The sequence below is a fragment of the Phodopus roborovskii genome, unplaced genomic scaffold, assembly GCF_943737965.1.
Source record: "Phodopus roborovskii unplaced genomic scaffold, PHOROB, whole genome shotgun sequence".
NCBI lineage: Eukaryota > Metazoa > Chordata > Mammalia > Rodentia > Cricetidae > Phodopus > Phodopus roborovskii.
Window position 1 is genome coordinate 18,598,552 of NW_026126470.1, and position 16,633 is coordinate 18,615,184.

Consider the following 16,633-nt stretch of genomic DNA (forward strand, 5'->3'; position numbering starts at 1 on the left):
CATGGGCATGGCTTGGGCTGTAACAAAGTGGATCTCCTCCTTAGAAAACATGGTTGAAAACTCACTGCTATTTTAGCATTGGTCTTGCCTCAGTGTAAAAATATTTCTTTACTTTTTAAAAAAAAAAAAACAAAACAAAACACGAAAAAGTTATTCCAAGTACTTTTTACTTTTATGCATGTTACAAATGGAAAGGAATTAAAGTGTTTAATATGAAGGGGTAAAGTCTGATGAAATCTGCCTCATGAGATTTTCAGAAATCTGTGGGGAACTGCAGGTTGTACCCAATCTGCATAAGTAATCCTGAGAGACTACAGTGCCTGCTTAATAAATTGGATCCTAAATAATTTCCCGCTGTACCAAACACATCATTTAATCTCACCAAAATTTCTTTCCATTTCCTGATGCCAGTCAAGATAGTGCTCATTAATGCTGCAGTGCTCTTCCAGCTATTAAAGCTCCATTGAGACTAATAAGCATGCATAGGGACAAAGATTAACATCTTTGCATGGATTATCTGAACCATCTTAGAAGAAAGTAAGCACCTGGCCTTTCTAAAAAGAAATGTATCTAAGACAATGGATTGCTGACACAGCTCTAAATTTTTGGTCTCCATGTTTTGCAGCAAGAGCTATGGCCCATAGCAAATGAGATCAATGAACCAGGCAGGAAAATCTGTCTGGGGATGAGATAGCCTGTAATAGGACAAAGTCACATATACACATCACACAGGGAGAGAAAGAGACTATACACATATTAATAACAGTTAAAAAGCAGCATAGTATAATTCTTACCCTTGTCCCAGGAGATGACAAACTTCGTTTGAAATTTGTGTGGTCCAGTTCTCAGCACAAGCTGCATGCCACACACCGTGGATGTTGAACTGTACCAAACCATTGTTGTTCGTTATGCCATTGAGAAAACGCACTAAAATGCAGAGCATAGGATGTTTTTACATGAACAGGGGACATGTGGGGATACTGGCTTAAAGAAGGAAGAAAGTTTTTTGAGGCCCAGTGTACAGTAATATATGTTAACTGTGTACTTTTAAACTGATAAAAAAAAAAATAAATTTCTAACAGTATCCTTTCAAAAATATTAAGCATCTGAGGTGCTGCATAGAATAATTAGCTAATTTTACTTATTCTCCATTGTACACATAATGCATAATGTCACTTTGCATCCCTTAAATTATTATAATTTTTACACTTTCAACAGCATTCTTGAAATACCAATAAGTACATAGAGAGGCATTAAGGATATTGGATTGTACATAGGATCATCTCGATCAAGTTCATGGAGAAATGATGGCCTTAGCTAAAATGTGCTCATTCTTAACAGTTAGATCTTAGTAACTGGTTGTAGTTTTTCTGGAGTATCTTGGAAGATAGAAATTGGAAAATAGAAATTTAGTTGACACAATTTTGTCCTTTTCAATGACTATAAAATGAAAAACAAAGCAGAAACATTCAAGTTTATTTCCTAGCAAATGAACAAAATGAATCTGTGTTTTTTGCTATTTCAGTATGTTAAAAGTTATTTGTGACAAGCATTGCTTACAAACTTAGTCACTAAATGAATGAAAACAGAAATTCAGGAGAAATCTCAGTTGGTTCCCCCCCCCCATGCTGCCTTTTCCAGATGTGTATTTTTGTTGCTGTTTGATTTCCATCATCTTCTTACTATCTTACTATATGCAAAGAATGTTATGGTCATTATACCCAGAAAGGAATTGAACATAACCAAGTTACCAAGTAAAATACTCCTCTCTGGTGATGGTAGTCTGATAAATGAACACTTTGTTGTTGTTGCTTTTACTTTATTCTTGCTAAAAATGTTTAGTAATGAATTAAACAGAGTGAGTCTAAAAATGTATCCTTTGCTTTTGTGAGGTATATTATCTTTAAAAGATACATAACTTCCCCAACACTTAGTTGCTTCAGGACAATATCTAGAAAGTTCTTTTCCACACTTGTTTATAGTGCAATGCACATAATATATGTAATCATTCTTTTAGAAATTAAGCAATGTACAATAAAATAAGATATTATTCATATCATCATTGTAATCTGAAATGGGGGGTTGGCCTGAAACCAACTGAAACAAAAGAAATAAAAAACACTTAAGAACTAAAATTCCTAAAGTACCAAATTCAGAAAATTCGGTTAAAATATGCATTTAGGTATTCCTCCTAAAAGCAATTAAAAAAAAATTGAGCAGTGAATGTGGAAAGTACTAAGGTGCCTGATTTGCATTATTTTCTGTCTTTGATATTTCTGTTTTCTGACTGAATCTTTCTTGTCCTACCTACACTTGCTGTTATTACATGTAGCTAAATTTAACATATAATATGCACACGAATAAGACATACCGCAATGTTCTTCGTCTGAGCCATCAGTACAGTGTGTATGTCCATCACAGAGATCCCCCATTGGAATGCATTTTCCGTCTTTACACTGAAATTCGTCATCCTGGCAGGGCTCTGTTTATGGCATAGCTTAAGGAAGTCACAGATTGAAGGTTTATCCTATGCATCCATTTATGCACCTTTGACATTAGGCCTTTGCTCTAGCATGTCATGGAAGAAGCTTCTATGTTTAAATACTACAAATTTTCTTACCCAGAATGCTTCAGAAACATCACTGAAGGTACATGTGGCTTTAAATGAGTAAAGTACCATGAATGTATCATTATATCAAACCTGGATTGATTTCACTAAGTCTCAACTTAAAATAAAAGGATACCAGGAACAAACAAACATAAAAAGTCACTCAATATCAGATGCAAATCAAAGGATAACCAGACCAAAGTCCACAGCTCCAGAGAAGCTAGGTAATAAGGAGGACCCTAATAAGGACACATGGATCACCCTGAGAAGAGAAGTTAGATGATATCTATAGGCCAAACTGGATACAGGCGGCGGCAGGGGGTGGGGGAGTTAGGAAGAATGAGAAGAGGAGGGAAGGAGATGGCCTAGGCAGGGAGGGATGCAGTGGAAGAGCAATGACTGGGTTATCCCAATAGAGAGAGCCACTGTGGGCTTAGGGAGACACCTGGTGCTAGGATAACTCCCAAGAATCCACAAGGAGGACCCCACAACTAAGACACCTAGCAATAATAGAGAGGATGCCTGAAATGGCCTACCTCTGTAATCAGATTGGTGAATGCTACAACTCTCATCATAGAGCCCTCATCCAGTAACTGATGGAACCAGAGATGTGCAACCAAGAACCAGGCTGAGCTCTGGTAATCCAGGCGAAGAGAGAGAGGGAACATATGAGTAAGGGAGGTCAAGATTAGTGATGGAGAAAACTACAGAGACAGCTGAAACATGCTCATGGAAAAATCATGGAATCTAGACCTTCAAATGTGGAGACCCCAGGGGACCAGACTGGGCCCTTCATATGTGGGAGACAGTTGTGAAGCCTGGACTATCAGTGGGGCCCCTGGAAGTAGGACCACTGTACAAACCTGGTACATGAGCTGGCTTGTTGGAGCCCATTCCCTATTGTAGAATACCATGCTCAATCTTAATGCTTGGGAGAGGGGCCGGGTTCTGCCCCAACTTATTGTACCAGACTACATTGACTCCTCATGGGAGCCCTTACTTGTGAGGAAGAGTGGATGGGGGTAAGTTAGGAGGGAGGTGACAGAGGGTAGGAGGGGAGAACTGTGGTTGGAATGTAAAATGAAATCAAAAATGGAAAAAAAGTCACTCAAAAATATATGTGTGTGTGCACACATATAGATAAGGTTCAGTGTCATTGATTATAAACACACATAAAACAAGGTAATAGAAAGCATAGATAATAGGTTTATTCTGTATTTCCTCTGAAAACAATTGCTCTGTATTTGCTGGCTTAACAGCATTGGGGGGGGGGGGAAACTTCTATTTTATTGATTTTTTTCATACAAATATTTGACAATTTCATATATGTACAAAGCTCCAACCTCTATTCTCTCCTTTCTATCTTTATTCTCTCTCCTGACAAGTAGTTTCTCTCTTTGTCATGGTTGGTTAATCCCATATTTTTGTACCACTGTTGTACTGGTTTGTATGCCTTGCCAGACCGGTTGTTATTGTAGTTCTCTGGGTTTATTTATAATGTCTCACTTGGTGGAAGAAGAAAACTGACTTCCCAAATTGTTCTCTCTCTTTGGTATTAGCGCCATTATACAGATGTCCAAACACATACACATACGTAGCTAACTAAGTAAATATAAAATGAGTAAAAACTAAAAAAGCAGGGAGTGTAATGTCGGAGGGGGGAGCTGGGGCAAGGAAATCGGGGTGAATATGATAAAAATGCGCGATGTGTGTATAGGAGTCTCAATATAAACTTAAAATATCTTTCTTCCTTTCTCTTTCATTTTTCCCTTTCTTTCCTCGTGCAAGGGTGTGTCCTATCATTGAGCTCTAAAACATCTCTCTATTAAATTAATATTCTTGTTCTCTGCCCTACTTCTACCATTTTCCTCTCCAAATAATGAGATAAGAGGGAAATATGTCTAATCATTTTCACTTGGCAGCAGAAAACAGTAATTGGAGCCATTTGTCTATTTTAAGCTTTGAAGCATTCTACATTTTAACTGAAATCTAATTTACCTTAATAAAGATATTTTTAGGAAGTTACGACTGGCTGTTTCTGCAAATTTTTATATCAGGAGAAAAGTGGGTTATATATCTCAAAACATAATATTATTAAGGAGGCTCTAGTAAATGTAATTATCAATTTATTTCACAAACACATATTTTTAAACAGATTACTGGGATGACAAATGGCCCCAAATGATTACATTTTCTACAAGAAGCATGAATATCTTACTGGAAAGATTCCTCTTTCTTCTAGATGTTATCATTTCTTTAATTTTCCTTTAGAATATAGGAAAACTTTGAAATAGATGCACCGACATAAATACACCCTCTAACAATATCTATATTTCGGTATACATCAATTTTTATCAGGTAACAGCACTTGTTTCAGACATAATCAAATATTTTAATATACTCCATAATGTCAGTCATTACTGGTCACTGTTCAATTATTTGTAATATTTTCCATAGCTATTATAATCATTATGTCAAATGAAGTTACAGCAACAGTTCTTATTTATGGAACTCATTTATTGATAATGTTCTATCATTGTGATAAAGTCATATTCAGTTTGAAAGGCACATGTTAGTTAGTGAAAACATGTTCCCTGTCCCTGTCTGAAAATTATAATTTTTGTCTTTTGTAATCAAAACTGTTAGGATTATACCTGTGGGCCCAGAAGAGATAGCTAGTTGGAAGGCAAAATAAATGGGATGAAAAATTATAGAATGAAGAAAATAGTATAATATTGCTAAAGTGAATAGAAATTATAAAATTTGTGTAAAGGTGTGAATAAACTATTTCAAAATTTTCCATATATTTATAATCTTGATTTTGACTTTTTTGGAACATACAATATTTCAGGTCATTAGGAAGCCCTTAATACAATAATTTACCCTTTCTGGAGTCTGAAATCTTAATTCTGATACTTTTATGCCAGTGGTAAGAGAGGAAAAAAGTAATATTGCTCAGAACTGCATTTTCCCATCTTCTCTTTATGAGGTCTCTATAGCCCTGCTTCATTTAGTCACCATATGCTTGGTTTTTCAAAGCAAACTAAATTGGTTTCTGAGGCGCATGCCAACCAAGCTGGGGAGGCTCTAAGGCCCTGAATGCAACCAGCTGCTACTCATGAGTTGCCTGTGATGCTCCACTCAATTTCACATGGAGGCACCGAGAGTCAGAAACAAGCAACAGGAACACATTCGTAAAAGACTCACCACAATAAATATCCACTGTGAATACTCAAGGTCAACGTGTGGGGGTGATTAGAAGAGGATAAATAAAGGAAAATATTTATTCCTCATAATTATACTTCTATTGAAGAGTTCCTAAATTATCTCAGAAGACAAGCAAAGTTGTTAAACACTGGAAGCAATTTTTAACATAGTTTTTTTTTTCCACAATGTTTTTGAGATGATAGCCAAGGCAGAACACCAATATAAAGAGATGTGTGTACCACCACTCATATTTGTTACTGGTTTGATTGTCTGCTAGTGCCAGATCCCTGTTTCTGTAACTGCTTTCCCGTCTTTTTCTATTAAAATCATTTTGATGGAAAAATAAAAGATTATGCAGAGGACAATTGGGTCACTGAACTTCCCTTCCCCAGAAGGCTATCTTCTAGGTATGAAAGGAATGCCAGCTCACAAGTGGGTACATCTATCATGCAGTGATGTTATGCAAGGGATTCCTCAATCTTCATTTAGAAAGATCACTCTCTTAAAAACAAGATGCTCATGACCAAAAGCTAGGTCTAGGGCAAACCCCTTCACATAACACGTGTATGTCTTTTTTATCGACTGCATTAAAATACATGATTTGGGATACTTTCTCAAACTTTGTGTGTGTGTGTGTGTGTGTGTGTGTGTGTGTGTGTGTGTGTGCGCTATTTTTCAAAATAATTGGTACACTATTTTCAAGAGTAAGAACCATATAAAAATTAATAACTAATAATTTTGATGAAGAGTTGTGTTTGTTCTTGCCTTTCATAGTCTATACTATTTTAGTTTCTTTTATTTCTTGCTATTTGTGATTTTTAAATAGGAATGTAAAGACCCATGACTTGTATAAATGTATTCTTCCTGAGACTCAAAACATTAAGTAGGAAAGGCTATAATATTGAGACTTGATAATGATTTTTATTTTATAAAACATAGTAAGACACCAGGCTTTTTTGATTAATTTTCATCACCCACAGAAAATGTCTTGTTTTTCCCCCATGTACTTTCCTTTCTGAATGTTGGTGTAGTTTGCTGTGTTCTGCATTTTTATTTGGTATGTTGTCTTTCGTGTCCATTACTGATTATCATTCTTTCCGATGCATTTATTATTTTGCATTCTTTATTATGCTCTCCTGCTAGAACTGTAATAGTAATATGAATATTCTGGAATCAGATATCAGAAAAGTACATGGCTTCTATTGTGGCGTGTGTGTGTGTGTGTGTGTGTGTGTGTGTGTGTGTGTGCAGCAGGTTCTCTCACTGGCCTGGAGCTCAGCTGAACAGGGTAGGCTGGCTGCCCAGGGAGCCTTGGGATCTACCTGCTTCTACCCCTTGGCACTGGAATTGCACATGTGCTCTTCCACACAGCTTCTCCACATGGGTACTTAGAGTACATGCAGGTCTTCATGATTGTAAAACTGGCTCTTTACGAAGTAAAATAACTCCCCAGGCCTTGCAAGCTATCAGCAAAAAGACTCCAGTAACACTGGAAAGAAAAATCGGGGTGGCAGAATTTCACTGGAAGCTGCTCTGGCCAAAAATGAGTGCAAGTTTTCAGAAGTCTTGAGGAGGGACTTCATTGTGCTGTCACTTATAAAACAGGTGACAAGCAAGTGCTAGTCTATTAGGAACCAGCTATTATGTAATAATTAAAAGATCAGAATCGTAAGTTTTATTTAAAACAGTAATAGTGAAAATACTTTTTTATTTTTCTGCCACTCAGTGTTTTTGTCCTATGCAGACTTATGACCTACCCATAGGACATAAGTCAATTTCTTTAAAATATCAAACACATATTTTGCTTTTAATTTAATGATCCATATTCTTTGTATATTTTATCTTAAAAGCACTAAATGCTAGCTACTAACATATCCTTACATCATTACATATGCACACTACACATCATTAAAAATTAGCATAACCCATATCACATATTGAATTAAAATACAATAGAAAATAATGGATTCCTCCAAAGTGGAAATAAAAACCTGAAGCGGTAGACAAGCTTTCAGCAAATAGACATAGTTGTCATAAATTAATCAGTAATAACAAAATTAGAAAGAGCAGGGCTACTTTGTAGCTTGTTCCAAAGTATCTTGGTCAATATTTCCAAAGCAATGATTCAATTTTTAGTTACATTTTGAATATATATATACATGCATTGTAGCAAATCTATGCTTATTTTCATCTTATATATACTTTATATATATTATATATATCATTCATTATTTAATAAAACTGTCATTTTCTTCTTTTACATGAACTCTAGTTTCATTTTCTTATTAAATTACAATTTAAGATCAATTTTGACCTTTTAAAAGTTAATTTCTCCTATGCCCTTTGCTTCTACTCCCTCTACCTCCATCATAAAAAAAGAAAGAAAGAAAGGAAGGAAGGAAGAAAGAAAGAAAGAAAGAAAGAAAGAAAGAAAGAAAGAAAGAAAGAAAATCTCGCGTGGCGTGCTCCAGGCTCATCTGGAACTCACTATACTACCTAAGTGATAGACAGCCTTGTAAATTCTAACCCTTGAGTCTTCCTGGGGTTCTTTTCCTTCTGTTTATTTTGTGCAGTTTTTATTTAATTTTGTCTTATTATACTTTATTTTATTTTCCCTCAGACGTGAGGATATATGGAGGAATGGAATCATTTTCATTCCTCAAATGAAACAGGTTCATCTTCCTCACAGCATGGGATATGAAGTGCTCTCTTTCTATTTGCTCCCTTAGTCTCAGGTATTGAAGAGTTTGATCTCTAGCTAGTGAATCTTTTTTGGAAGGTTCTGGAAATTTTCGGCAATGGAGCTCACCTGAAGAAAGTAGTGAGCTGGTGTTGTATCTTGATTTAGAAGTGTTAGGAGACTCTCCCTCGCCCTCTCCCCATCTCACCCCCTTTACCTTTCGCCACCACTATCCAGGTTTGCATTTCCAACATAAATTAGGTGGCCTCTGCCACATGTAAGATTAAATTATTTAGTTAGTAATTTTTAAGAAATGCCATCATGTTCTTCTTTCTTATAAGCTCAGACATAAGGTCCAAAGACTGTGGTCTGACTGCCTGAAGTCTCTGAAACTTGGAAAAAAGCAAATCCTTCCTCTTTTAAATTGACTTCTCTGGTATCTGACCAGTGATGGTTAGCTAGGTGCTCATGTGGACAAATAGTTTTCCATTGGGGTGGGGCAGACATTCCCTGGATCTATTCAATCTCAATACTTTAAAGCATCTCGATACACACATGTGTATACACATAAACATACACACACACATACACACATATATATGTATACTATGTACATATGCATATTCATACGTATACACATATAATACACAAGTATTAAATACCACTAACACACATACATTTATATATATATATAGTTCAATAATCTCAGTAATTGTGTATTTTGTTTGATTCATATCACTGTTTCTAAGTGAAAAGCAGCTGCTTTTAAACCAGATGGGAAGATTAGCTGATTGGATTAGCATCCAACTCTTCCTAAGTAGCTTTCATAATTAACATTATGGCTTATTTGTGGGGCTAGAGAAAATGGTCATAAAACTGAAAGCAGGCCACTTCCCAGGACAGAGTCAACATTTCAGGCCAGCTGTGATTAGTAAAGAAGCAGATATAAGCATAATTTAACCACACAGCAGTATTTAGCCTTAGTTAATAATCCATAAGAGAGGGATCATGCAAACTTTCCCCTTCTCTAGGAATTCATATATAAGAATGAAAATTTATGAATTTCATTCAGGAATGCTGATACTGAATATTGAGTAATTGGTCAGCACAAGGAAAGTTAGAGCCCATGAAGAACCACCAGCAACAAATAATTCAAAGGTTTTAATCATAAATATGCGAGTAAATACATTTTGTATATTTGTCTAAACCTGTCTTTGTCTTTGCTCTCTCTGTCTCTCTCTCTCTCCCTCCCTCTCTCTCTCTCTCTCTCTCTCTCTCTCTCTCTCTCTCTCTCTCTGTGTGTGTGTGTGTGTGTGTATTTATGTGTGAGTGTGTATTACAATGTGTTGGTTTTTTTCCTGCTGCTTAAATTAGGAATATAAAAAGAACACAATGTGAAGGTTATAATGGCAGCAGCATTCAGCATTAAACACCTCCACTGTAGTTGTTTTGTTCTGGCTACCTCTAACAAGTTAATGATGTTTAATTTTTTAATTGGGTGTCACTGGCATCCAGCAGTTCAGGAACCCAGCTCCCTCCTCCTCTCTCGGTAAGATCTAGGCAAAATGAAAAGTCTTTCCTTACAGAGCCAGTTCCTTTACATTGAACTTCATGCTAAATTTTAAGTCAAGGATCTTAATAGAGAAGTACTTGATATGCAAAAACTTGTGAATTCCTGCTGTGAAAAAAAAAACCTCATATAATCATTACATAATATATGGAGTAGGAACAAAAGTCTACATTATGCTAAGAAAAACAAAATGATATCTCAGAATACAAACCTGTACATTGTGACTTAGGCTTGAAAGAGATTTTACTTTCCTTAGTCTGCTCATATAGCTATGATGAAATGTGCAATATTTCTTACCTGGAATCCCCAAGTAATATCCAGTGGTGAAATTTGCTTTGAAACCAGTGCTTGCCCTCCTCGTATTTGTGATGAAAAGCACAGTCATTCTGTTGGTGGTAGAGAACACGTCCTTCACAGGGCCAGGCCCTGTGTACACAGCTGCCCCCAAGGGAAAAGAGACTGTGAGGTGTTTGAATCTCAGAGACACATGAAAAATTTTACCTCCATCTTCAGAAGGATGGACTACAAGCAGAATGGCCCACCAAATGCGTGTGCATATTCTTATACTTTAGATGCTGATTCTTAGTTGCATTATCTATTAGAGGCAGAAAAACAATTCCAGAACAAAACCACTTCTATCTACAAATTACAATATAACTTAAATATCCTTCTGGAATTTTTATTTCTTTGATTTGTGTGAATAATTAGAAGTAAAATAATAAATTGTTATTTTTATTGCTCATATCAGCAGCGATTTCATTAGGAGCACAGTGTAACCAGAAAATGAAATAAAAAGCAACCGTTCAAAGTACTTTTACAAATGGGTACCCTGATCCCAATGAATGTTCCCCAAATCTTGTTGGTTCCCAGGGGATTTCGTTGTTGATTTATTTCCTGTGTGGCTCTGAGAATTCATTTTAGAAAGCTGTGTTCTAGAACTCTGTGAGATTTTCCAGGTATGCCTGGCAATGCTCACTGTTATTCTGGTCCTTCAGAGGTTGGTGTCTCGTGGAGAGTCTCCATTCACTTCTCATAATTTTTGTGTGAGTGCCCTGATTTAGAGAACTTCAAGCAGGTTACATAACAAATGATGAATATGAGTCATAAGAGCAGCTAGATAAAACCCTCTCTGTGGTGAGGAATCATAGTTCATGCTTCCCAGTTGAATATTTAAGATCTTCCTAATTTAGCATTGAGCTAATCTTAGCAAAAAGTTGTTCTTTCTTAAAAATTACTAACTAAATAATATAATCTTACATTTTCCCAATATACTTTAAATGTGCTTATATGTATTTTGCCATTCAGACAAAAATATTTCTTGTGTATAGTTACAAAGTAATAACCAATAGAAATAGAAAAAAGCAAACATTGGTAAATGTTTGTGTCATTATCAGCTCTTGAGAAGTAGATGCTGCTCTGCTACAGACAGTAATAAGAAAAACTGATAAAATATAAAATAAAAATGACTTAAAATTTTATAAGAAACAGAATTTGGATATTTTATGATCAAAGGAAATCTGACTTAATAATTATCTTTAAACACCTGATGTACACAGAATTCATAGAAACTACATGATAGGTATGCTTATAGTTAATTATTGCCAACTTTTAAGAATTATGTTGTAACCATATCAATCCTGATTAGCAACGACTATTCTAGAAGAGAATAATCTTGTTACTATTGTAAATATGTCCCATAAGAAAACCCATCATGCTTTGGGAGAACTTGGGTGTGGAGAAATCATAATCAGAATAAACTTTATGAAAAAAATCTATTTTCAATGACATAAATATCATCAACATGCTACCCTGTTGTTACACTTTAATTTTGCAAATTGTATAGTTCTTACATCCACTTCAAAGTGCTCTCTCTGTACATAAAGTGTCTCAAGCTGCATAGACTTTCAAGTCTCGATCGTACCTAAGAGCAAGGAGTCAACTTCTCCCCCATCTCTCACTTCAACCACATCGTTGATACTTTCTAAATCAAAATCTTGAAAGTGAAGTTGAATATTTTTTCCCTTTTGTGCATTTAAATTCCATACACCTTGAAGACAATAAATAACAACAATTAGTTTACAGCATATGTCTTCCTATTTTCCTTAAGTCTTCATAGTCGTTTTTTATTTTCATTGATTTGTCTTGTTTGGGCTAGGAAAGGTAATATATTGGATTGGTTTAAATATGTATTGTAACAATTCAATTATATTTGATATAAATTCACCATAATTCATTTTATACAAAACAATATACCTTATTAAAAAGTTTTACATAGCCAATTGATACTATTGCACAAAGTTTAAGAACATCAATAGGTAGCAATAGTCCAATTCATTTAAATTTCTCTGTTTTCTTGTATTTAGTATGTGTGAGGGGGTGGGGGGGGGTGAAGCTTCCACAGCCCAGAAGACAACTTGCTGGAGTAGTTCTCTTCCACCATAGGGGTATCAAGAATCAAAGGACATGAGGTTTGTGGCAAGCATATTTACCCGATAAGCTATCTAGCCAGCCTCAGTTCACCTAACTTTCCATGATCAAATAAGCAAACTCTAGTATTTATTTGAAAGTTTCCCCAATTAAAATATATTGCATTCTTTTAGTTTTAAAGAAAAAAAACTGCTTCAATGAATGTTGTTTTTATGAGTTTTTGAGGTGATTTAAATTTAAAACACACACACACACACACACACACACACACACACACACACACACACACACACACACGTGTCTCTTTGGAAAACTCCTGGCTCTTCTCTCCATCTTAGGTAAGGGCAGCACCAACTGTAGACTGGCCCCTAGCTCTCTTCACACCTTCAATCACATGCAAACTAAAGGCAGAATTGGCCTTTAGTTCTGCCTCCTATGCCCTTCACTAATATTCAGTTCTCAACATGCATTGCTTGTAGCATGAATAATAAAAACCCAGAGGCAGATATTGGGGTTTAAGCTGAAGATCAGAAAAGCAAAACAACCAGGCACTAGAGAGTTCTCACCTCTACCAATACTTAAACTGGAGAGGCAATCCTGTCCCCAGATGGCAACTCCAGACTACACGGCTCTCCACCAAGCCTCACAATCCTAGACTGCTGCCTAAGACTTCACTGAGATCCTTATGTTCTCATGGTATTAAAGATGTGAGCTCTGTTTCTCTTTTAGACTGATTCACTCTCCTGTAGCCCACAGTGGTCTTAGAATCACAGAGATCTATCTGCCTCTGCCTCCTGAGTCCTGGTATTAAAGGTGTGTGCCATCACTGCCCAGCTTCTGTGGCTGTGGCTAGCTTTGCATTGTGTTCCTTCAGGCAAGCTTTATTAGATCATAAACAATATATCATCACAATTGCCCTATCACAGTGCAAGGTGCTGACAGTTCTGATGTCCTATTTGAAGATGCTGTTGAAAATTCCTTCTCTCCCTGTTTCTGATACATAGGCAGATTGATCTGTCTGAAATGCGAGATGATCCTCTCATGCTTCTCATGCAAATATATGGAAACTAAACTTCCTTTATTTTCTTATATAAAATTCACATTCCATAACACAGAGCAAAATTTCTCCACATTATCAATTTAACCAACTACAGTTATGGAGTTTTACTTAAAGAGTCAAGAAAGTCATGCTTTCTTGGACTAGTCTGTGCCTGCCCCTTCAATGTCCCTCTATAATGGCTTTTTACTCTTATTTAATGGAATCTTGAACATTTGTAGTGCATGACCTGATCTGAGTATCCTTCCAGACAGTCACATTGTTTATTTGATAACATTGGGTGAACAGAAGAACTATAAACAACTAAGGAATGCTAAGAACAGGAAGAATAGTCTTCCCCTAGGAAAGTCATACCAATTGGTTTTCCAAGACCAAATGGTTATTCCTGAAAACTCATAAAGTAACATTATACTGATTCTCTCTCTCTTATCTATATTGATGTATATGATACACGTGATATGTATATACTAATATAAATCAGTATAAAGTTATATATAGTATATATTCACACATATACACATATATGTATGTACACATAGTATATACATTTGTATGCATATGCATATACCATATAACACACATATATACATATGTATATATGCATGTAACAACAATTCATGTTAAAAGAAGCCATCATGAATTTGAAAGAGTGAGAAGGGTGTGTATTGGAATGTTTGGAAGGCAGAAAGGGAAGGGGGAATGATGTAATCATATTATAATATCAAAAGTAAAAGCAACAATACTGCTCTTAGTTGTATCACTGACTAAATTTTAGAATTTTTAAACCTCTATACCAATGATAAGATTACATGTTGTCTTTGGCATGACGTGTGTATGGGGAAGATAAGTTCTGCTTCTGCATTCAAACCATGCTAGACTATTGTCTGCCTATTCGCTTGCCCTAGTGACCGCTATAAGCCTTGAGACTGCTATGTATCTCCTTGTGAATAGAGGCTCACATTTTTAAATCCCCCTTTCACTGCTATTGTTCCATTCATGGTACTGGCCTTGTACTGCATTTGAGTCCTAACTAGGAATGAACATGGAAAAAACATGGCTATTTCACAGCTCATAGCCCTTGAATTATAATTTTTGTAAAACAGAATGGAGAGTGTGGATGTGCAATGCAGAATATGCAGTTTTCAGATAACTATCTGAAACTATCAGAAACTTTGGAAACTATCTGAGTTTCTCTAGATAGTAACACTAGCCAGGTGACAACTTTTGTCCTATTTTTTTAACAGGTTGTTTTCTCTAAATATAGATATTTCATCAGTCCCAATTATCCTCTTGTTGGTGTTGGGAGTCTAATCACACCACTCTGGTTGTATTCTCTATTGAGTCTAGTATGTGTTTCCTAAGGGGGAAATTATTACATCAGCTGTTTTGACCCTTTGCATTGACTTTGTTCTATAAAACCATGAACATGCTTTACACACACTGCAGGGATTACATGGATGAGCTAGGAAGTTGATAAGAGAAATAACTGGAGCAAGGGTGATTGTATCATGGGCATTACTTTTATATTTTTATTCTGAAATTACAATAGTGCAAAGCACTGTAAAGAATGGACTGAAATCATGCATAATGAACACCATTACTTTGCCTTTATTTAAAAAGTTAGCAAAGTAAAAGTTGGCCATAAATTTGAAAGAAACCAGAGAAGGGTATATGGGAGGGTTCGGATGAAGGAAAAGCCAAGGATGGGGGAAACGATGTAACTATTCTATCAATACTCTCAAAAATGAAAGAAATAATTAAGGATGCATTTCATAGGTAGACAATATGCAGTACCCATTTTGACAAATTAATAACTTTGCTATGTACATTTTTCCTTGGTATCCTGGAAAAGAAAAGACTCACAGAAAGCTTGATTAGGGTAGATATCTGGAAAGTTTGGAGAACTGAATGTTGTATTTGGCTCCCATAATTCGAAAGGTCCTCCACAGTCAGCTGAAATGGATTAGGAAAGAGTCATTAACAACACTGCTTATTCCATAGATATCCTACTAGATGCCAGGCATTTTAAAACTACATGTCTTAGGATGCCAGTTTTAACAGATTCAGTTTACAAGTTGTATAAGTTGTTAGGGAGACATGATGGTACATCAGTGTCTTTCCTAGAAATGATCTCACAAACTTTTACATTCTTACTCCCTTTATACATTTCAACAGCTTATAATATTGTTCAGGATTGCCCATATTTATTTGGCTAATATAGATATTTTGCAAAACACAAGAGAAAAAAATCATACCTTCAGAAAACCATGAATATTTATAATAGACAAATCCCATCTCTGCCACCATCCTAGAAGAAGGGACAGTGCTGGCATGTCACTAATCTAGCAATATAGACTTTCCTATTGTTTGTTCTTAAGGTGTTGGATGGAAATGTTGCTAAATATTAAAGTGCATGGTAGTCAGGAAGTTGAGAGTAATGTTTTCTCTTTCTGTTTGTAATTCTTTTGAGGGAAAGTATGCTAGCACACACTTGTGATCTAAGGTCTTAGAACATGGAAGCAGAAAGATTCAAAATTAAAAACCTTCCTATGCTATATGAGAGCCTAAACACAACCCCTCCCCCCAAAAACAAACAAACAAACCCACAACAAAACAATATTTTTAGTTTAGTGTTGTTTTCTGGTTGGACGTGTTACTCAACATTTTGCAACAATCGGGATTCCCAGGGATGAATTAATGTTTATTATAAAATGAGTGCCTACATCTTCTTGTTTTGACTATGATTAGGAATGTTAAAATTTTGTTTTTTATTTAAAGTAAAAACAATCTTATTTTATATGCCAATCCCAGTTCCCTGTTCTTCCTGTTCTCCCACTCTCCCACCATCTCCCCATCCCACTCCCCCATCCAATCCTCAAGGAGGATGAGGTCTCCCATGGGGACGTATCAAAGTCTGTCACATCATTTGGGGCAGGACCAAGGCCTTCACCCATGTATCTAGGTTGAGTATCCCTCCATAGGGAACAGGCTACAAAAAGCCCATTCATGCACTAGAGATAAATACTGGTTCCACTGCCCGTGGCCCCATAGACTGCCCAAGCCCCCTAACAGACACCCATGTGC

General features: G+C 36.0%; 1 protein-coding gene across 1 annotated transcript in view; it reads right to left on the reverse strand.

Annotated features, from left to right (window-relative positions):
* Positions 1-16,633, reverse strand: part of Tmprss15 (transmembrane serine protease 15) — a 95,436-nt gene that overhangs the window by 27,373 nt on the left and 51,430 nt on the right. Inside the window, exons 17-21 of the mRNA XM_051191778.1 lie at positions 15,413-15,502; positions 11,987-12,112; positions 10,363-10,503; positions 2,372-2,482; positions 795-927 (exon numbers count right to left, since the gene is read on the reverse strand). Of these exons, the coding sequence (XP_051047735.1) occupies positions 795-927; positions 2,372-2,482; positions 10,363-10,503; positions 11,987-12,112; positions 15,413-15,502 (601 nt within the window). The remainder of the gene's footprint in view (positions 1-794; positions 928-2,371; positions 2,483-10,362; positions 10,504-11,986; positions 12,113-15,412; positions 15,503-16,633) is intronic.